This window comes from Corvus cornix, chromosome 1A, assembly GCF_000738735.6.
Source record: "Corvus cornix cornix isolate S_Up_H32 chromosome 1A, ASM73873v5, whole genome shotgun sequence".
Classification (NCBI taxonomy): Eukaryota; Metazoa; Chordata; class Aves; order Passeriformes; family Corvidae; genus Corvus; species Corvus cornix.
Window position 1 is genome coordinate 50,540,851 of NC_047057.1, and position 23,183 is coordinate 50,564,033.

The 23,183-nt window shown below is 53.0% G+C and overlaps 1 protein-coding gene across 1 annotated transcript; it reads right to left on the minus strand.

Annotated features, from left to right (window-relative positions):
• Positions 1-614: 614 nt before the first annotated feature.
• Positions 615-21,249, minus strand: MICALL1 (MICAL like 1). The gene is made up of 16 exons (XM_039571697.1): positions 21,057-21,249; positions 14,947-14,995; positions 12,784-12,925; positions 11,565-11,668; positions 10,741-10,877; positions 7,939-8,519; positions 7,330-7,393; positions 6,270-6,652; positions 5,527-6,005; positions 4,924-5,058; positions 4,474-4,600; positions 4,028-4,118; positions 3,579-3,652; positions 3,084-3,198; positions 2,704-2,750; positions 615-2,400 (listed from the first exon to the last, which is right to left on the minus strand). Exons 1-16 carry the CDS (start codon positions 21,200-21,202, stop codon positions 2,279-2,281), a joined length of 2,796 nt encoding a protein of 931 aa, XP_039427631.1. The 5' UTR covers positions 21,203-21,249; the 3' UTR covers positions 615-2,278.
• Positions 21,250-23,183: the final 1,934 nt, after the last annotated feature.

Below are 23,183 nucleotides of genomic sequence, written 5' to 3' on the forward strand. Positions count from 1 at the left end.
CAGAAATGTCATTCTTTCTCATCTACCCAGAGGTGAAGGTTTCTCATGACAGCATGATGGTAACACACGCTGCCACCCACACCTGTAACCTTCTCACTCCTGGCCCTGTGACTCTGGGAATGTCACTGCAGGAAGATGCAACTGCATGGCCTTGCACGATCACGAGCCCCTGGCATTGCTGCAGGTCACTGTGACTGCGACCTGCAGCATCAGCAAACCTCTGGTGGCAGCCCCATGGGGCAGGGGCTCCAAGGGGCTGTGCCAAGCAGGGACAGGGGATTTCAGCCCAGTGCCTGCTGCTCTTTGCTGTGGGCTTGCTGTGATTTTTTGGTTCCCGAAAGCATGGTATGCAGAATAGCCACTCTATTCCCACAGAGACTGGAAATGGCTGTTTGTTCACCTCCTACATACCTGCACCTCTGTCCTCCAGCAGGCTGAAGCATGATGCCCTGCTTTTCCTATGCAAATCCCAGCATAAAGTCCAGTTTCTGATTTCCTTTAGATCCCATCCTCTGCTTCCTAGCAATTCTCAGCCACTTTCCAAAGCCAGGCAGCATGCCCTGGCCCTGGGACAGCACGAGTGCACAAAGGAGCCAGAAACCTAGTCCAGAATCATTTTTTAAATCCAATGTTTCTTTTATTTCTGTTCAGGTGAATGGAAGTCATGGAGTTAGTACAGTATAATTTACAAATCAAACTTCTGACTGGGCGCAGGGCCAAGTGGTGTCAGGCTGCAGTGATCCCAATGGCCTTTGGCAACAGTGGTGTGACAGCAGGCTCTAAAGCAGACTTGTTTCTCCTTGGAGAAGGGTTGTGCTTTGGGATCTCCCCTCCCCTACCACTGCTCATCAGCCCGCTATGGTGGGGGTGAGATGGCATTACCAGCGCAGGGCTGAGCTGGCCAACTCCAGCCATGGGGGCCACGCTGGGATTGAGGAGGGGCTCGGGTCCCTCTGGTTTTGGGAAATGAGGATCCCTCTCCAGAATGCTACACCAGCCACCTTGCAAGGCACTGCTCTGAGAGCATTTTGGCTAAAGCCTGTTGGGTCTTTAGAAGAGACTGCAGCAGATGGCTCAGGGCTGGTTATGTCTAATTTGCTAATGGCATGATGAACAGCTGACCAACCAAACACCCATGAAACTCTAATTCAGACTGATCCAATAGTTCAATAAATAACTTGGAAGAGAAGGCAGGAAACAAAAATGGAAGGAAGAAGGGATGGTTGGAAGAACACCACCCCTCCCATTCCCTCCTCTGATGTATACACACGCACACACATGACAAATAAAATAAGGGGTTTAAAGTTTTAGGATGGGTTTGAATTCATCTAGTAAAGGAGGTGTAAAAAATAACCAGTCACATCTGCACACTTACAAAGTATACACAGATGAAGCTGGGTGAAGGTCAGTTGTGACTGCGCCTCTCTCCCCTGCCGCTCAAGGGTGGCACTGGTGAGCAGGGACACAATTTTAGTGTCCCTTGCCGGCACTGAGTCAATCTTGAGCTTTTCTGCCCTTGCTTGGAAAAGGAACAGGTCCTCCCTCCCCAGGAAGGCAGCAGAGTCAGCAGTGTTTAGCAGCAGTGGGGTTCCTGAGTAGGGCACGTGAGCTACGTCCTAGCAGCTGTACGCCGTCCCCTTGGGTCCTCTCAGCCTTGGGACGGAGCCCACCCACCCCTGGCACTCGAGGGAGGGGACAGCTCAAAATAAATAGGGCACCAGTTGTTTTTTTGGCTATGGCTCTAGAGCCTGGTGATGCAGGAGTATTTTCTTAACCTTTTAGTTTAGGCCAGTAAAACCCAAAGGATCCTGATTCTAATGTCAGTTTTCTCCTGAAGTTAAAAATGGGACAGAAAAGGGACAAGAGCGGGCAGGCAGGGAGGGACAGGGAAGCCCAGTCCCCTCCTGGCAGAAGTCAGAGGCACGTGGAACTGTCACAGTTAGAGCGGGAGAAGGGACAGGGTGCAGTTAGTGCAAGTTTTCCCACAAATGCAAAACTCCTTCGCTTGTTCTCAGTTAATGACAATTGGGTAACATATCTGAAAAGCAAATCCATCTTCTCCCCACCTCGTTGACAAGGCTTCATGGAGGGGATGGCCATGCTCCCCCAGAGCCTCGGGAAGGGGAGGGCTTTGGTCATTCTCACCCACTCTGGGCTGAGGGCTAGCATCTCCCTGGGGTGGCAGCTCCGGTGCCTGGGGAGGGAGCAGGGGGAGAGGCGAGCCAGGGCCAGGGAGAGGTGAGTCGAGGTTCCCTCCCACTGCTGGTGTTCCCCTGCTCTAGCTTTTCTCCTTGGGTGACTTGCTCTTGGAGTCATGCTTGTTGCCCAGCAGCTTAAGCACCTTCATGGGCTTGAATTTGCCTTTCTTCTTGCTCTCAGTCTCCGCTTCCTTGTGAAACTCTGGGGTTGCAAAGGGAAGTTGTTACTGTGGGATGTCAATAGTTGTACAGACACACTCACGACAATGGGCAAGAGTGAGAGCCATGAATCAAAGCCCTCCACTGCAGGCACACTTTCTCTGGTAACAGGGGTGTGCAGCACAACTGTGCCTCTAACTTTATTGTCCCTACAGGAAAGTCTCCCCAGGCTACACAGAGTAGATTCAATCTCTCCTGCACACAATTTCACTAATGGCTCGTGCTGCCCCTTACTGGGGTCAGCAGTGAAAACATCACTCCAAAAAGCTTCCCATTTGTTTCTTACCTTTCCTTTTAATCATGGCTTCCAACATTTTATCCTCCTCCTCTTCTCTGAAAGAAAGAATGGGAGAGAGGTCAGGAATTCAGCCCTGAAAACAGCTGCTGCATTGTTTAAGGCTAGAGAGCCTCCTACTTAGACCCACAGAGGGGCAGATCCATCACTGTCTTGTGAGCATTTGCAACCAGCAGGATAAATCCCACATGCTGCACGTGCTGTCCTGTCTTTCCCACACAAGGCATTCAAAGAGACAAGGATTGGGAAGCCTGGGAAAGACATCAGCAATATGGATATCTTGGGACATCCCCACAAGGCGCTCGTGTGGCACTGAGTCAGACAGGCTATGCTTTTCCCTTCTCCCCCAGCCCACCCCACTCCTCACTCACCTCTGCCGGTCCTCATCCAGGCAATTCACAATGGCATTCCTCTGCTCAATGATGGTCACCAGCTCCTGCATCAGCACCTTCTCCCTCCCTCGGTCCTCGTCGGTCCAGTCCTTCTCTACCCAGCCAAACCCCAAGAAAGGACAGACAATTACATGGCTGAAGGACCTCCAGCACAATCCCTTCTACCCTGGCACACTGAAGGGCTGGTTGGACTAGCACTGCTGTGGGGACAGAGCCCTGCATATGGCATTCCATGGGAACAAAAGAAGCATGTCCCTGCACAAGGCTGGGACACGCACTGAGATGGGACAGAGACTATAAAGCCAGCTGGCTGCACTGGAATCCCTACAGATCTGCCTCTCTTCACCTGAGACCCACCTAGAAAGAGAGCAGATGATGCCCATGGAAAAAATGATCCTTGTGGGTCCCTTCCAACTCAGGATATTCTATGATTCTATGAAAAAAGGAGTAAGCACAGCCAGAGCGGTGCTTTACCTGGCTTGTTGAGGAGGCACCGCAGTTCATACTCCACATCTGACTGCCGCTGCTCCAGGTTCTGCTGCTTGAAGCTGCAAAGGAAGGGGGAACTGTTGGGAAGAACTGCAAGGCTCCGGAGAGGTGGAACATTATCCCAAAGTACAGGGTGAGCTCGGAAAGAACCATCAAGATGCTGATCTTGTCCTGTACAGCCAGGGAGCCAAGGACCAGTAAGGACCAGCCCTGGCTGCTCAAGGCCTTCCTGGAGTAGAGGCTGCAGAGGCTCTGGTGACATGCTCTGGGTCAGTTCTCAGTGCATTTGGACAGACTTGCTTGCCCTTACTCCCTCCCTTTTCTAGGCAAAGAGGCCCTGTCAGGATCTCCCCTGGAAGCACTATTTCAGGAGGGCTGAGAAAGAGTTCCCCAAGAGAGTGTCAGTGCCTCTGCACACGCCTGCACACACTTACATGTAGATGAGCTCCGACTCATGGCGCACCAGCATGTGCTTCTCATGGATGAGTTTGAACCAGTCCACAAGCAGGCTGTCCTCAGGGTTGTCTGCCAAGCAAAGGGACAATTCAGAGCCATTCCCAGCCCTGGTGGATCCCATCACCCTGCAGTAGCCTGGGCTCTGCCAAGCCAGGGAAGGGGCACTGTGCTAGAGCCAACCCAACCTCAGCCTATTTCTGAGTCTCAGAGAGACCCTGTCTCTTCTCCAACCTGTTTCCATTCTAGGGACATCTCCATGTTCAGGGTATGGTTGTGACCAATCTTGGAGGCCAGCACAGCCTCTGGTGCTCTTCCAACCCCAGCATCAGCAGGGAGGAAGTCACTGTTGCTATCTCCTTGCTGGAGAGAGGGCAGCCCCAGAGTCAGTCCTGCCCCACACCCACAGACAGCCTACTCCACATACCATTCTCAGCACTGCGCAGTTTTTCCTCCAAGGCCACCCCACGGTGCTCCAGCTCGTCCAGCTGATGCTCAATGGCATCCATCTCCCCATAGATGTCTTCCTCAGGGATATACTGATCTGTCTGCACCTGCAAAACCATAAATCAGACACTTTCATTACCACTAGACTCCAGTTTCCAGGGGTAACCCAAAGGTAACACTAACAAGGGCAGGGGGACAACAGAATATTGCATCTAAGTGTGGATCTGAAATCCCCACCCCACTCTGGAACAAAGGAAGACCATGGTGCTTTCATGAACAGGGTGTAGCCTACAGGCCCTCCTCCCCAGCCACAGCCAGCTGCTGCAATTCCTGCCCACACATGCATCAGCAGGGTGCCTGCAGACTGCTACAGCCCTGGGGGATAGCACAGAGCTGGCTTTTCCCTCCTTGCTCCCGAGGGCTCTTTTACCTTGCGTTTGATCAGTGGGAAGCCGTGGCCCGGTGCTGGAGGACGCACAGGCTTGGAGCCCTTGGGAGGTTTCTTTGCCGAGGGGGAGGCAGCAGGGGATGGCTTCCGATTGAAGGGGTTCTCTTTGCAGGAGGACTGGAGAGGGTGGACAAAAGCAGATACATGAGCATCCAGGGAAGGGAAGAGATCCCAACAGGTGGGGATGAGCAGACAGGGCAGCAGTAAGGTTTGTTCTGCCCCACACACTCCTAAAGGAGGAACACAGCACTCATCTCCACAAGCACCTAATCAAAAAAACAGCCGTGCTCCTATTTAGCATCAGTTTCCCTGCTTCTCTCTCACAAGCGTGCTGAAATATTTTCCTTCGTGGTTCCCTTCCCATTTGCTCAGACTACACGACATCCTGCCTCTTCTCTAGCACATGGAGTAGGCAGAGTACAAGCAGAGCCACCATTTAACACAGCCCTGAAGCTTGCTTTCAGGGGGTCACACACACCACACCTACCAAAGGAGCAAGCCTGGACTCACATTCCCCCTGTGACCGAGTAATGGACAGGGAAGAAAAGCCCTGTGATCTGGATGGGAGGAAGCTCATCATCTCACCTTCAGCTGTGGTTTGGGTGAGGAAGATGTCTTGGGGCTCCCAGCACCCCCATCTGAAGCCAAGAGGATGGGTGTAGGGCTAGCCCCAGCCGGAGGCTTGGGAGGCAGCCGACTGGGGCTGGTCTTTAGGCTGCCTGTGGAGATGCTCCTGCTGGTGTGCAGGGTGCTGGGCTGTGTCTCCCCACTGAGGCTGGCCAGCTCGCTGGAGGAGGAGAAGGAGGAGTTGGTGGAGAGGCTGGCTGGGACAGCAGGGCTTTCACTGGAAGAGACGCTGGCCAGTGGTGCATCGGCGCTGGAAGTCTTGGCGGCTGTTGGCATGTGCACAGTGGGCTCGGAGGAGCTTTTGGGCACTGAGGCCTCATCGGTGTCTCCCAGCACCTTGGCTGAATTCTCAGAGTTGATGCTCTCGAGGCTGAGGGCTGGAGATGGGGTGGAGGATGATGGCTCAGAGTGTGACAGCCTGGAGATGGGGTGGTGGGCTGCAAAGCAAAGGGAGAGCTCAGGGAGGAATGAAGGGACAGCCAGGAGAGAAGGGGAGGGTGGCGTACACTGGAGACAGGAGACAGCGCAGTCTTGCCTGCAAATGCTGTACTCCAGTGGGTAGAGAGGACATGGCTAATGCAACCATCACTGCATAAAGGCCTGGCCTGCCAGGGTGATGCAGAGGCACCTGGGAAGGGGGAATCTCCATGGGGATGCACAGGGGCTGCAGAAGAAGGATAAAGGAGCAGGAGGAAGCTCACCTAGCGGGGAAGCATTGGGGGCTCGTGGAGCTGGCCGCTTCTTTGCCTTTGGACTGCTGGTGGGAGTGATGCCATACCAGGGGTGGAGAGGCTTGGCAGCAGTCTCACTCTGCTCCTGCTCAGGTGTGCTCTTTTGGGCATCAGCCTCCACCTCCTCCTCCTCATCTTCCTCAAAGGGGTTGTATGGTTTGGGCTCTGTGGCATCAGACCTGCTCTCTTCACTCCTGGCTTTCCCCACCTCTTCCCCATCCTCCTCCTCTGAAGTCCTGCTTGGAGTATCATGGCTGTTGCCTGGAGGAGGAGGAGGTGCTGGCTTCTTCTTGGGCTCTGCTTGCACTAAGGCCATCCATGGTGGGTCCTTGGCTCTTGCAGCAGCTCCACCACTGGTAGGAGAGAAAGAGAAATTGAGGTGGCAGAGGCAAGGTGAGGTGGCGAGGCACTGGAGAGGGACTTAGCCCTTGGGGGAAAGGAAGCATGGAGCAGGATGTCTCCCATGCAGAAGCAGCTTTCTCATCCAAGGATGGCCCTAGGCTTCCCCAGACACAGTGTCTCCCTCTCTGTGAGAAAACCTATGGGCCTTAGGGAAGCACAGCCTGCCTGACTTGCCTGCTGGGCCCAGTGTTTTGGTGTCTGAATATTACAGCTTCCATCTGCTAAGCAGTGGTAAAGGTTGAGCTTTATGGGCATAGCTGGTCTTCCCTGCCCAACACCTTCCCCAGGACAAACCCTCCACAAGGCAGACAAGTGTCCCCTTCTCAGCACCCACAAGCAGGGCCATTTCAGCAGGCATTTGGTAATTTGCCTGTGCCACAGAAACACCTTTCTAAAGCTCTCAAACTCTTCACAAACCCTGAGAGACAAATGCCCTGGGAGGTACGGATGACCACTGTCAGCCTGACCGTGCTGGGCTAGCACCTATTAGAAAAGGGACCTGGTCAAAGCCTATGTCCTCCTAAGAGCAGGAGCTGATGGACGTGGGAGAGAAGACCACAGGTGTGCTGTCCCCATAGCCCCACCTTTCTATGGAGTTTTCAGGTGATCTGCAAACAGAGGGACGTACCGATCAGAGGAACAGGGTCTCCCTCGAGGTTTTGGGACAGGGGGGCTGGGTTCAGGTACCCGACCTAGAAAGACACAGGGTCAGACTGTCACAACACCAAAAGAACATGAAGAAAGAGGTTAAACCAACATGAGGCACCTCTTAGATATCTTCTCACAGGAAGGTGGCCATTCTCACTCACTGAAGACCTCATGGCATTTCTCCCACAGCTGATGCAGCCAGCTAACCCCAAACATCCCCTCTGCCTGTTTACCCCCTCTTCAACCTGGGAGCTGCACCTGGAGAACTGACATGCCCCTCTGTCCCCACACCTGCAAACTCCTCTAGCTCTCCCATCTTCCCTCCACACTGGCAGCAACCTTTGGAGAGCTCTGGAGAAATACAAGGGATCAGACAGGCAGGAAAGCTAGTACAGCTCTCCTCGCTATGGGGATGGCTGGCAATTGCTGGCAATCAAAGCCAGCCTGAGTGTCTGAGCCCAAGATTTACTCGGAGGCAGATAGGAATGTCAGGCTTCAGAAAAGGAAGGGAACTCATCCAACCTGCAGCCAACCACCTTGGCCGCTGAGGATGTGGAGGGTAACCCCTGCCACCACTGTGCCCTCTTACCGTTCACCATGCCGGGCCCACACTCGCTGCTCTCACCCTGCAGAGTGGACCTGGGCCGGGGGACAGGGTGGGAGGTTGGAGGGGAGAGGGCAGACGTGTCGGTGGCCCTCCTTGGGGCAGGGGTGGGACGTGAGTCTCTGAGCCGTCCATCCAGCGGGCTGGCTTTGTCCTGGGTGAGTCCTGCAGGCTTGCTAGGGATTGGAGGCCTGGGGGGAGTTTGGGAGACAGGTGCCCCACTGCCAGCGTGAGCAGGGGGTGTCGGTGTCTCTGCTTTGCTGGCTGTGCTGTTCTTCTCTGCTGGGCCAGGGAGGCCCTCTGCAGGTGCAGGGGTCTCTGCCATGCTCTCCTGGGAGTCACCATCATCCTTCCCCACCTCTGCTCCTGTGTGGATGGCATCCTCTCCCATGCTGTCAGCCCCAGTCTCAGTTCTTAGCTCTGGTGACTGTCGGTCTGGGCTGGGCCTCCTCTCTGCCTTCCCACTCATGGCCAATTTACCACGATGCTGTGTGCAGACAAAAGTCCCCGCCTCTGACCCAGGCTTGTATGACCCTGGGAGCAGCGTGCTGGAGCACTCCTTACACCTGCCAATGAGAAGAGAGAGCACCATGAGATGGGGAATGCCATCCTACCCTTCCCGGAAGGTAACACACCTGGAAGACCCTTGTAGGGACACGGAGTTAGTCCTCAACCCTGCTCCTAAATCCTAGAGTGCTCTTGGGGAAGTCATTCAGGAAAGAAGAGAAGTAGAGAAATGTCACCAGGCCACTGTAGGAACCCATGGCAAGTTCACAACTCAAATACTGCATGCCTTTGGGTTCTTCCTTCATCTCAGAAAGGACTTAATAGATGTGGAAGGGTGACAGTTGGTATCGGGATATGGTGTTGTTTCCAGACTTGGAATGGGGAGAGGGATCAACCATTCACAGACATGAAACAATGAATATCAGCTGGAATTAGGAAGCAATTGGTTCAGAACTGGCACAGGAAGGCTATGGGCTGCCTTGTGGGGGCTAATGGTCCAGGCAGGTTAAAGGACTGTCAGGCACATTTGTTTGCAAAACAACACCCTCAGCTCTGATTATTAAATAAATTGACATCAAATCCAACTCAGGAAATTACTACATTAGAGGCTTCCAGAGTATTCAGGAGAAGCAGCACACAAGCCTGGCCTGGTCTCATGCTCAGCCTCAGTGATGCTGACCATGGCATCCAGCTGGGCCACAGCATTTGGCTGGAAGGACAAGGGCATTATGCAGCAGGGCCATTCTTACTCTCTGAAATTGGGCTAATAGCTTCCCTGTCCTTCATTGTCTGCCACATCTTGGATCATCCACTCTTCCCCCACTGAGCCTCTGAACGCTTCCTAATGAAGCCCTCCGGGTGCAAGCGTGATACAAAGCACTGGCAACCAAGTTAGTCCTTCTCCACCTGGGAAGGGAGGTGGATAGCAGACATGAAAGACAGCCAAAGGCAAGGGGCTGATCAAGCACTCCCATGAAAACCAAGCTTGTTCCTTCTTGCCTGAATACCTGGTGCTTGCAGCAGCTGGCTGCCCTACGCTGCCAGCAGATAATTTTGGCAAGGAATTCTGCTCTGGGCATCCAGTTGACTGGGATTTCCTTAGAAATGGAGAGCAGAAGTGTGAGGACATAGGGACTCTAGAGAGTCCCTATAAAATGAAGATGTGGAAAGCTCAGACAAGGGGAGAAGGCAGTTTGCTTTGGGTTTAACTCCATCAGCCCACGGGAACCGCTGCCACAGGACTTTTCCGACCAAACACCGTCCATGAATCAGCACAGGAGAAAAAAAACAAAACAGAAATAGACAAGAAGAGAATCAGGAGGCAAAACATTTGGGATAAAATTACAGGGATCTCCCTGCTCAATCTGAAGGGCCATTAGCTGTGGCATGGCAGACATGGCCCCTCTCCTATTCCTGGCCCATGAGGACAGTGGGAATGCTGCACCTGCACTCAAAAACTCCTGCTTTTGCCCCAGCTGCAGATGGGAAGCCTGAATGGCCCCAGCTCAGCTCCCCCCCTGCGATGCCGTTTCTACGGCACATCCCCAACTGGCTTAGGCAGGTGAATGAGGCCTCCCACATCTTCCCAGTGGCTCGATGTTTCTGTCCTCAGAGGCCAACTCCTGTCCTGTGGCCCATGGGAGAGATCTCATTCTTTCATCATCAGAGAAGGGAAAGCAAAGTGAAATGATTTCACAGGCACTGCAGGTAAGGACCTGCACTCAGGGAGTAACCACAGAGCTGCTGACATGTAAACCCTCACTCCTGAGTTTGTTAAGAGTCTGCAGCTCTCCACATGCTCCCTGGGAGCTCAGCACCACCCAGGCAGCATGGAAGCCTGTATATCCAGTTGAGGATGTGGACTGTAGGTGTAAGGAGGTCTGCAGGATGATGTCATGGCTTAGACCTCATTGGAAGGTGGGAAGGTGAAGGGGGGGTGGTCCTGGGTAGGCAGGTCATAAAGAGGCAGAGCATCCTTGTTTATGGAGGTGGGAGAAGCTCAAGAGGCTGGGATTCCAAGTAAGTGAAGTGGGAAAGCACAAGTCAGCAAGGGAGGCAGGGAGTAGGGTAGGAATGGAGCACAGGGACCAACAGGCTAGTCAGACCTCTGGGACAGGGGGCTGGCAGGAAAACGGAACATCTTCACTCTCTTTTCAAGTACTGTTGTTCGTGTTCCATGCTGCCCAGGGACGCAGACACTCAAAGATGGGGTGCAGCTGGCCACAGCCCCCCAGCCTGTCGAGGAGAGAGGCTGCCCCAGCAGGCCTGGCCACCACATACCTGAAGCACTGGCGGTGGTAGAGCTTGCCCTCAGCCAGGTAGCGCTGCACCAGGTGGACGTGCTGCTGGCAGGCTGCGCAGGTGCTGCTGAGCGCGCTGCGCTGCGAGCGCTCCGAGGGCTCCGAGGGGGCATCCTCCTGGGACACAGCACACAAGCGGCTCAGGATGGGGGCCACGAGCTGCTCCCCAGACCACGGATTCTCCAGAGCAGCTGCTCCCTGTGCAAGGCCCATCGCTGAGGGCTCGTGGCACAGCTCAGGGGCTGACCTCAGGGGCTGACAATGCACAGAACAGCTGCCCTCAAGCCCAGGCACAGGCAGGCTGCCTCTTCCCAAATTAGAAGGGGCCACTCCAAAAGGTGCCTTGCCCCTATCTACAGCTGAAAGGCTGTGGAAGGGACTAATCTACACCCCATGCATCAGGGTTCTGCGAGACATTGGAAAAGGTTCCATCCCAGACAACTGTTAAAACCTGAAATAAAGGGCATCTTTTCTGCCCTTCTAGTCCCCATTCCTGCTCTTTCCACATCTACAGGGTTATCCCCACATAGGGAGGAGAGTGTTTGTACCCTGGGTGGTTCAAGGAACCATCCAGCACCAATCTGCCCACCCTCTTGCCTGCTATGGACAAATTACAGTCCAACAACGACTCTCTCAGCTGGATCCCGCAAGGAAACAAAATCTCAAACACCCCTCACACACAAAATACACAGGCAGGCCCCTGCAGTGATCCATGGCTCTGTGACAGGCTTTTTCCCATCTCCTCACCCACAGTGCAGGGGTTACCACTGCCTCAGTCTGGCTTTGAATTAAGAAATTGGGTACCTGTGGTCCTGAAGGACTCTCAGCTGCAGCCACAGGCGTCTTGTGGGACAGCACAGGAGGAGAGGAAGCCGCAGTTGGGCGCTTCATAGGCAGAGGGACGCTGGCTGGAGGCAAGAGGGAAGGAGGATCAGGCATGGAGAGAAGTGTGACTCACACCACCCGTGTGTGGGAAGGGGAGGGGAAAAAAAGCAAAATCATCCAGCCTTGTGACATAGGATGAGACCTGCCACTCCTAACACTTCAGTGCTTATTTTAGGTGGAAGAGACAAACACAATCTAATAATGGGTCAGCTGTGAGGCTGCCAGAGAGCCTGGCCTGCTGTGGATCCCCTTCTGTGGCCCAGGGATACCAGCCTCCCACTGTGATTTTATTTACTCATCAAATGCTACTTGGCTTCCTTGTAATCGACTCACTAAGCAACGCTCAAAGCCCAGAGCAGCTGGGGTAGCTGCTGATGTATTGTTGTGACCCACTGGGCCCCAGGGCTTCCAGGCTGTCAGCAGGTCTGTGAAGCATCTCTTGCTGTCAGGGCTGGAACTCACACACCAGTCCCCAGCGGGACTCCTTGGCTGGGAGACCAGCATCCCTGGAGAAGCACATACAAGTGGAAGAGATTTATCTGATGTTGAGGCTACAGAGTGGAACAGGAGACCTGGAGCCCTCATCTCCATCCAGCCAAAGGATGCTTGGGAAGAGCTGTCTCAGAGCACTCAGCTCAGGCTGCAGTCGTAGGGACAGACAAGCTGATTTGAAACACTCCACCCTGGCCCCACTCTCTCTGTCCTCCAGTCATTTTACATGTACCTATGTGACAAAAATTAGCTGTGGTAGGCGGGCTCCTATCTAGCTTTCTCCTATTTTAGCGGGCTAGAGCAAATCACAAAGGGTTCTGGTGAGCACCAGGGGTGGTGGCCCAACCCAAGCTGGCAGGAATGCAGTGCAGGGGGAGGAGAAAGGCGTTCCTTCTTCCACAGCCTGAGCTGTTACATCACTCCCCATGTCTTGTGAAACCTCACCCCAATGCAGTCTCTCTTCCAGGCCTTCCTCAGGGGCGCCAGCAAGATGCAGGAGAGGCGGGTGCTGCCTGCTCCTCTCCTCTTCCCCACAAACACACACAGCTCCCAGTTGCCACAGGAAGGAGGAAGCACAGGGTGATGCTGGGTTTCCTGTACTCAAACAGGGCCAAACTGGAAGCCAGAAGGGTGGGAGGACACTCACCTTGGCTGGGGTTGTTGAAATGGTTGTAGTACTGAGACACGTAAGTCATGATGCTGAGGCAGTCGGGGACTTTCATGGAGACCATATCATTGGGATCTAGCAGGGCTGGGATGCCCAGCTCCCGCTCTGCCAACTCAAAGGCCTGCAGGAACAGCACAGAGGCATTTAGGAAAGAAAACTGATGCATGGCATCCCTGATGGACAGAGGCTTCCAGACATGCTGCTTGACTAAAAAAAGCAGCAACAGAAGCGAGGTTCCCTTCAAGTTTTCACTGAAAAAAACCCCCAGTGTTCTTTCAACTCATGGGGACACCAGCAGTGCCCTCACACAAGAGCCTGGCACAGCCTTGGCTGGCACCACGAAGGGGTGAGGGCTGGCACATACTTCCAGTGACACTGAGCTCTACTCAGCAGTGTCCCCAGCCACCCCAAGTGCTCACCCCACAGAAACACTGACTGACCATCCTTTCATGCTCTGGGGTGGCACACCTTCCCCTCCCACAATCAACAGAGCCATCCTGGCTCAATATCCAGCACCCTGCCATGCACAAGCCAGTACTTTCAGTACTTTTCTGTGTCTCAGCAAGCAGAAATGAGGACACTGTGATAAGAAGCACCCACCTCCTCCAACTGCATACACAGCTCCCCAAAAAGAAGGAATGGAGGAGGGAAAAAGCTGTTTGAGAGTTTCCCACTTAGCAGCATATGTGGATTACTGTCTACACACTGGCCATCCCTCTGCTGAGCCAAGGGCAGTGAACCTACATTGATCTCCCAGGGAGGGAGGTGCAAAGCTATGGCAGGGACTGAAGAGAAGTAAGCCAGGAGGAGACGAGAGTGGTTTGGACACTGAATGGTGAGGTACCAGGTGCACAGATAAAGGTACTGGGTGTGGGTAAAGAGTGGAGGTGCCTAGTCTCTGGGGCATGAGGTGCTATGGAGGGTGTGAGATACAAAGAAAAGGAATGGAGAAACAAAAGAAAATGGATATTTGCAGTAACTAGGGGTGTAAAAGTGCCCCCCGTGGACATCCTGCTCTGCTCAGCCTGGCTTTAAGCCAGTTGTCTGGACTGAGTCTTGCTGAACACAAGGCTGCAAGCAGCAAGGAGTGAGGAGAGACCCCACCTGAGAGGGCCCTAATAGGACAAGATACCCATTGTGTAGGTCTTGAATGGAAAAAGCTGCTAATGACTGAAAGGGGCCAACTGGTCTAGCAAAGGACATGCCAGGACACAGTTGGAGAGCCCTGGTCCTGTAAATCCCAAATCACAGAATCACAGAATGGCTGGGGTTGAAAGAGACCTCGGAGATCATCTAGTCCAAACCCCTGCTAAAGCATGTTCACCTAAAAGCAGGTGACACAAAATCACATCCAGCTGGGGTTTGAGTATCTCTAGAGCAAGAAACTCCACTTCCTCTCTGGACAGCCTGGTCCAGTACTCTGTCACCCTCACAGTAAAAAATGTTTTTCCTCATAATCAGCTGAGGAATTCTTGTATTTCAGTTTGTACCCATTGCCCCTTCTCCTGTTGCTGGGCACCACTGAAGAGTCTGGTCTCATCCTCAACGTCTGCCCTTAAGATATTCGTATGTAGCTGTCACCCCAAGACAGTAGCTTAACTCATCTTGGGAAGCTGATGGGCCGTGCCTTTCCACAGACTATCAGATGGAGCCTGCAGCAATGAGGTTTTTCTCTCACTTAAAAAAACCCAAGGCTGTTGCTGCTCTGTCCTACCACTAGCCCCTCGGGCTCGCACCTCCCCATTCCCCACTGCCTGCTTCTGCTACTGGCTCCAGCTGTGCCAAACAGGAAAGGAATATTGCAGACCAGGGTCCAGCATGACCTTCCTCTCTGCCTATGCCTGAAGCAAAACTAGCTTCCTGATTCCATTGCCTGCAAATCTGGAACAAATGAGGTCAAGAAGATGTTGCACCATTTAAATCTTCACCTGAGATGTTGTCTTGGCAACTATTAGGATAACCAGGCTGGAAGCTGATGTTTCAGATTCCCTTGTTTCCAGAGGAGCTCCTGCCTGTTACTTACAAACACAGATTCTTCTTATACCCTCAGCACTGTCACAAATTCCTCCCACACTACATGACCTCCATCAAGTCATTCTCACATCACTTCTTCCTTCTGTGCACTGCAGAACAGGGACTTACCAAGCGATTATTCTCATAGACGTCATCCTTGGAGAGAGAATCAAAGTCTCTGAAATGAGAAAGCATAAAATAGCCACATGAGGTGCAGAGAAAAAGTGTCCCTATGCCATCACATGCAGATTCCCAGGACAGTCGACCTTACAACAACTCAACACATAAGACCCTAGATAAACAAAACCTTGGCAAAGCAGATTTCAGGTTGTAACAGCACAAGGAAACCAAAGGGAAATTGCAATTAAAAAAAGAAAGCAAGTCCCAAATGGGTGGTGACCAGGAAATTAAAATGTCATTCTTGTCTCTCGTTACCCACTTCTGCCCTTGAGATTAAAGGCTGCAGAAATACCAGGGCCATGTTTCAATTAGCACCACACATGCTGCACCAAAGAGTGCACGACATCACCCCAGATTTGCTTTTCCAAGGCCACTGGCACAACAGTGGAGGATGGGGATACAGATCCCTCACCTCAAGAGAAAGAAGTGACAGATACAGCTCAGGTGGCTCTATGAGGGTCCTTAGACAAACCTCCCTACACCATCTCAAGGAATTTGGGGTGACACAGAAGATCTTAAACTGCACTTCTGCCCTTGCTTTCCCCCAAACACTCACAGTGCACAACAAACCGACCTTGGCTGCAGCCTTTGGAGCTGAATGCAAGGTGCTCAGCACACAGAGGAACCCCAGCAGTCTCCAGCCCAGGGGATTCACTTGTTCCAACTAATTTCCCTTGTTCCCCTGGAGCCCTTTGGGGGGTTCAACCTGGCCACAGGGACGGATTAGCTGCCTTCACCAGGGAAGCAGAGGGCAAAAAGTTAAAGCAGTCTGCAGGCTTTTAACAGAGGGGGAGAAATGCAGGAAGGAGTTAGTTATGGCTTTTGCATGTGCACGTGGGTACAATGTGTGAAAACTGCACTGCTTACAGCTCCTTCCTGCCAAGGATCTCAGCTTTGTTACACAAAAACCCCCTCATGCAGCAGCCTGGTGTGCCTGCTACCTGGGTTCACAGGGGAGGTCGCAGTCCAGAGAGGTCTAGGGTCAAGCAAAGCCACCCCAATGGACCACAGAGAGGTGCCAAAGCTTGGGAGACCAACACAGAAGGACAATTCAGATTAGAGAGGGGAATGCATCCCCCACCCCAAAGATGGTGTGCAGGAACTGGGAGAGATGGCACCACGCACCTGCGGAGAGGGGCTACAGGAACCTCCTTCCTCCATCCCCCTTTGGATTTTATTGCCTTTTCCTGTAACACTGACACGACCCATCCTGGCACCACATGGCAGGGCAGCCAGCCCCTCCTCAAAGCCCCTCAAGCAGCTTTCCCAAAGCTGCAGAGGAAGTCTGTGATGAGCTCAGGAAGGTTTTCCTGGCTACCTACAGCACCATAAAATTACACTTCCTCCGTTCAAAAGCAAGAGGCTGCTGGTGCCGTTTCCTCACGACGAACGAAGCTGCAGCCGCTCGCTGCTGCGGGAGCAAACACAGCACACACGCAGAAAGGTGGGCAGGATTTGCAGCTCTGTTACCTTCCTGAAAGCTCATGTGAATACGTGTACAGAGCTCAGACTGCTCAAAATACCACATCTTTTCCTTCTCTACATGCTGGTGAGCAAAGGTTTCAGCTGCAGCCTTTGCTTTGATGTCAAAACCACTGCCATTTTTGTAATTATAACTAGTCTCCACTGGGAGATGTTTTTTCCCTAAGTTTTTGTTTTGTTTTTGCCTAGGGAAGTCCTTTAACCTTGCAGTATTTTTTTTTTCCCTTTTAAAGAAAATGCCAACTTGGAACACAGGAGAAGCAATGACAGCGAAGTTATATATCAACTGCCCTCTAAACATTCATGACCTTCATTCTGAATGCCTTCACTTTCAGGATATGGGAGTGGTGTAGCTGGAAGCTCGAAGACTCCTTGGTGGGCTGGGAGAGTATTTTCTGACAGACAAAACATCATGTCCATTCCACTCTGCCCCAGCAAACCAAAGCTGTTTCAGTAAACCAAGGCAACTCCACTAGGAAAAGCAGTTGCCAGCAGAGAGGACGTGAAGCTCAAGAGGTAATGAGGGGTTAGAAAGCAGCAAGGGAATAGCAGATTCTTTTCCACTAATGTAGGATTGCAGACTCTCAGCTTTACCCGAGATGTTGAAGTCCATCAGTACAAGGCCCCAGGGATCAGTTTATTCAGTTCCTCTCCACTGCATTTTCCAGCTCCCTCTCTGACAAGTCAAGCAGGACCACACTGACCTGCATTGCTCCTGACACAAGCACTCCCATATGCCATTTCATCACGTGGCATCCTGTGGCTCCAGGCACGCTCCCAGTACCAATGTGCAAGGAGCGTGGCCACTCAGGCACGGGAAAAATCACTCCAGACACACCCCTTTCCCCTCTATACTGTCTCCTCTGCAGAGAGCCCAGAACTTGCCATCTCACAATTCTGTGTGACATGTGGCTGCATGTCACATTATTTCCTCGCCCTCATCTCAGCAGTCTTTCATCCAGCCCTGCTCAGGCTCCTCTCCTGCCAACATACCCATCCAAGGGATTGGATGTAAGAACAGGCAAGACTCTGGCTATCCCAGCGGAACAACTGTCTTGACTCAGCAAACCCCAGCGTTGTACCATATCCTGGAGTAATATTTCTATGCAAATAACATCCCAGGCACTTACCTAATTAGATACATGCAGAGCCACTAAGCACTCCAGGGTTTAGGGCAGCTGCCAGGGAGCACAGCAGATCCAGGGAAGGGGAAAGGGGGAAGGGTGTGCTGTACAGCTAAAACCAGAGCAAATTCCTGGATTCCTCAAATATAAATCATGAGCACTTTAAGGCAGTGCCACATAATAAGCCATTCAGCTTTCCAGGTCTTGTCATGGAAATGCAAGCAGTACATGGGAAGGAACAAACAAGATTTGTGATCCTGCCTGTAACCAAACCCACGGCTCTAGGGACACAAAACAGCACTTCTAAAACAGCTCTCATCTCCTGTTTTCCTCAAGTCTCCATCTCTCCCAGAACTCAAAAGGCATGTGCCGTACTCCTTTATTCTTCTCACCCCTGAATGCCAAGATCCCTCCCTGAGCTCCAGGGAGGCTGTACAGCTTGTGATGCTGAAAGATGCTCTTTGCTTCACTAAGCTGCAGCAAATGCCTTGTAAACACTAATTTCACGCTTCAGATTTCTAGATCACTGAGCAAACAAACTCATTAATCCCCACAGTCCACTGTCAAGTTGGTCTGGATGTTGCCAGCTTAACTGAAAAGGGAAGAGAAGAGATTAAATGCCTCATCTCCAGATCACACAGCCAGCAGCGCAGTCAGAGGCTAAATCCAAGTTTCCCGTTTCCCTGACTGGGACAGCGAGGCCAAGTGAAGTGCCTACAACAGTGGACTCAGAGATTTTCATCTTCATGGTTCAACACACAGGTCCAACAGGTATGCACTTCATTCTTGGTGGGCACTTCAAGACACCTTTAGCTGGATTCAGTAGACACTGAGGAGTTCCAGTCTACTTCTTTCAAGAAGCCCAAACCTATAGTGTTTCCAAGAGCTCTGCAGGAGTTGCTCCAAAGCTCTCCAGGGCAGCCTCCCTCCGATGCCATTTGCCTTATCCCAAGGTGATTGTGCTCAAATCACACAGAAGACTGTCCTCAGTCTCACTTACCCATGTGGTCTTTCACGACAGCCTCTTCCTCAGCGTGTCCCCTCCCAGCACAGAAGCACAATGGGGGTGCATCCAGGCAGGGCCAGAAAACCGGGACAGGCTGACAGCCACCACAGCGGCAATGCCCAGGGGATCAGGGTGGCAGAGCAGGGGTGTCACACAGGTAGAGAAGAGCTTCAGCTCAGCCCTCATACAGATGTGCCCATTCCTCCCCTCTGCAATCCCAGGGGAAGCCAGCAGGAAGCAGGGAAGCAGCCACGTGCAGAGGAACTTCAGGCAGCAGCGCAGCTGTCCCGTCTGGGCCAGAAGAGCCCCGCACAAAGGAAGACCACACAAGGTCAGAAACGCACTCACAGATCCCTGCCAAGTCCCATTACTGGGCTGACTGAAAGCACTTTAGAAGAAAAGAAGGGCAACCACTTTTCCTCTGCCGTCAGGAGATTTACTGCCTCTGATCCAATCTTCCCACTTCCAAATCGGGACAGGCTGAAGAAGCTGGAATCAGATGAAATGATGCTACTCTCCTGATGGCCGTCTGAAAATCCTTCTACAACATGCCATGTCCTTGTAAGGCCCTGGGCTCTCTCTCTACAATGCAGCTCGTGCAGAGGACCTGTGAAGCACGTAGTTAGGACATCTGCCAGGAGCAGATTTAAGCCCACTTAAGAGCAGCAGTCTCTGCTTAATGGGATGGTAAATATGGTTGATGGGAAACCATCAGGTGGTTTTAGTGGTGTTTATCATATGCTTTTGCTGAACCTCTGCTTTTCAGTTCCCAGTTACTGTGCCATTTACAAAAAAAATAAATAATTGCAAGTGTTCCTGTCCTTAATTTGCCTCTTCCCATCCAGCAGCCTTGAAACCGGGAGCATTTGCAGAGGCTCCTTTCTAGTTAGTCAGAGCGAGCCACACCATCCAAGAGCTGCAGGACACAAGACCACACAGCTCCTTCAAGACCCAGAGTGATGCAGACACCTCACTCTCAGTCACTCCAGAAGAACATGCTGAGGGTTTTAGGGCAACCACCTGAAACACTGCAGGCAGCAGCTTGGTTTCCAGCCTACCTGCTCCACTTCAGCTTGTATGGACACAGGCCTGTTTCGCCCTCACACGGACACCACTGCTCCACAGTGGAGTCACAGTCAACCCTCTGCCTGACAGAGGTTGCTGTCACAGCAAAAGGCCTTCCTGGGGCCAGCTCAGAAAGGAGAATTTGGTCAATTTGGGCAACCTCAGAGGAAGAACCACCAGTCCCAGAGCAGAAGGTGACAGGGGAGGCATCACCCTTGTCGGCTTTAGGGGCGGGCAAAGGAGCGCGTGCACGCCGGAGGCACAGCGAGGTGGGGCGATGCCTACCTGCACTGCAAGGGCTACCAAGGATTAGAGCAGATGGGCGCCGGATTCCCAGCACCATCGGGGTACACAGGGTTACAGCGGCAGGTCGGGGCAGATTCCTTCCAGCGGCTCAGCCAGTTTCTCCAGCCTGACACTGTGCCCCCAAGCAATCCCAAACTCAGTGTCTGCCTCGTGAAACTCACATTCCCCCTCAGAGACACCCAAGTTGGGGGAGGCTAGAGAGGCTTAACACCCCTACTGGTATTTGCTACCTCCTGCTTTCACTGTGGCATCCATAGAAAACAAGCTAGAAGCAAATGCAAGCAGCAATCTGGTCCAGGCCTCTACAGATTTCAGACTGGCTGCCTCTGGCAGCTGGGAATGTCCCTGTGCAGGGCAGGCCTCTGGTCCTCTCGAAGTGTGAAAGCTCACCTCTTGCTGAGGCAAAACACCCCCACACCCAGATACCAACACCATGTCTCCTCTCTGATAGGCACCGCTCCCATTTGTCCACCTCCATGCTCTCACCAGCCTTAAATCATACAACTTCTGCTAATCCTGACCTTGACAGGTCTGCAGGACCAGGTCAGAAGGTCGTTTGCTGAAACACAGAATGATAGAATGGTTTGGCTTGGACGGGACCTGAAAGATCATCTGGTTCCAACCCTGCTGCTGTGGGCAGGGACACCTTCCACTAGGCCAGGTTGCTCAGAGCCCCATCCAACCTGGCTACGAGCACTGCCTGGGAATATAGAATCCTTCATTCCCAGTACCCAACTATTTCTCAACAGCATCTTCTTCACCACGTTCCCTACCAGCACATCAGCACAACGGAGGCACATCCGCTCTCTGAGCCTCTCATGTCCACGCTCAGGGAGCTTCCCTGCCAGCCAGCCTGGAGCCTGGCGCTTCCCACGGCGCCTCCATCCCCCTCAACCCGCTGTGACCCCCCGGGCTCGCTGCTGAGCGGCACAGGCGGCCCAACCCCTGCAGAAAGAGGGGTCCCAGTGGTCCCGCGCCCCAAACCTCCGCGCCCCCCGCTCCTTCCGCCCGCGGGCGGCAGCCGGGGCCCCGCGGCGCCCCGTCCGAGCGGCGGGCAAGGCGCGGCCTGCACTCACAGGAGGTCGGGCCGGTGGCGGTGCAGGATGGCGCAGAAGGCCAGTCCGTCGCGGAAGGAGGTGCTGAGGTCGCGGATCTCCACGCCGCGGTAGCCCTCGCACTGCCGGCGGCACCAGGCTTGCAGGGCGCCCCGCGGACCCGACATCGGGGCGGCCGCTCCCACCGACGCCGCCGCCGCCAGCCCGGGGCCGGGCGGGGCCTCCCGGGGCGGGGCTCCCGGGGGCGGGGCCCGGGCACGCCGCGGAAGCTCCCGGGCCCCGGGCTCAGCGCTTCCCGGGGAGCAGGGCGGGATGCTGGGGCGAGCACCCTCTCCCCCAGCTCGGGGAAAGAGTTAGGCCTGAATTCAATTCAAATTCAGCTAGAGTAAAAGCCACTAGGCAACCTCATTTCTGGATCCCTCTCAGGCTTAGACAGAGGCTGCTCCAGGCAGAAGCAGTTCTCAGCAGTCCTAGGGGCATAAGCCGTGGCAGCAGAGTACGTGTAGGATGTAGGTGGCTCCCAGGGTAGGCTCAGGGCCAGGGAGAGCTTTGAAGATCAAGACACTTGGAGTCACAGGCAGCGTTTCACAGGAAGCCCTGGAAGAAGCGGAGGAAGAGTGTGATACAATCTCAGGAACCCACAACATCGCGGCGATGGATTGTCATGAGAGCTGGTGTGCATGCTCAGCATGATGGTTTGACAAGAGGGGGAAAGCACACTATTAAAGGCTTCTTTATTTGGCTTAGCATTCTTTTCACCTCCAACAGCTACCTCTGGGGAAGACCAAACCATCGCACTGATGCTGAGTTTATTGCTGCCAGTTCCAAATCTGTAAGAGTCCATTCTCTCCAGTTACTTTGTATGGGCTCTACACTCCTTTCCATGGGTAGCACCCTCTTTCTTCTACTCCATTGTTTCACTCTATCACTCTACGGTCTCAGAACTGTAACAAGTGAAAAGTAAATTCTCTGACTGGTTTGTAGTCTCCCCACTGAGTGGCTGAGCTAAACTGTGGTGTAAATCCCAAGAAAAACTACTCTGTAGCAAAAAAAGGAAGTGAAACATTGTGTCGGCTTTGTAATAACTGAGCTGGCTACTCAGCATCCCCCAGATCTGGCTGACAGCGTTTTCCTGATGTATCCTAAGGGACAGCAGGATGAGGGATGTTTTCTTGACTTTTCCAGGTTCCATAATTACAGTCAGCCCCTTCACAACTGTAGGTCAGAGACAGAGTACACGACCTTGTACTGTGGTTCCCTCTGACAAAACCATTTTGTCCAGAACCACTTCCACTCACCAAAACCTGCTGCGGCAGGGGAGGCTCAAGCTCTAGCCACCCCCACCTCCCTCTGGAGCGCCTTCCCAGCACCAGCGGGGCTCTGTTGATGCTGCTGAACACCCTGCATTCCTCCCACTTCAAGCAGTGCCAGGCACCGCAGCTCACTGAGCCCATCTTCCCACCCAGTGAGAGCTGCGAGCTCCTCCTGGCTTCGTTCCACCAAGTGCCAGTCCTGCTCAGTTAACCTTCAGCAGTCCCTCAGAGAAGGCACGGAGCCAGGGAGATCAGTGGATGGTCTCTGTGCATCCTTTGGAAGCTGCTCTGGCAGATGGAAACAAAGCAGAAGCATATCCACACACCTGAGAACAGCCTGTAACCGCTGGAGTGTTTCAGATGATACAGATAAGCATTAAAAGTCTGTAATTCCAACATGCCAACTAGATATTAACACCCCAGTAACACACTGGATTCCTTTGCTATGCAATGAACTGAAATTGATCGTGGAGATACTTGCCAGGGTTCTCACATTGTGTATCACATCCATCCACCTGAGCACATGTTCTGGGAAAGATTTAGGCTTTGGATAATAAGAAAGTAGGGCAGTTGCTGTTGACAGCTATGCTTACTGTGCTCCTGTTGGCAAATAAACAGGAGGAAAAGTGCCAGCCCTAAAATCAAAAAGGAGCAGATTCTGCTTGATATGAACACAGCTCCCCACAGGCTGCTGCAATGCAGTGGCATCTCAGTCCTCTAATTTCTTAATGATATGGCTGCCTCAAACCCTCCAGAACTTGCGGCAGTGAGCTCCTAGCATCCATAACACTAACTTCTAGCAGCAGCTAGAAGGCCAACAGGAATTGCCCAATTT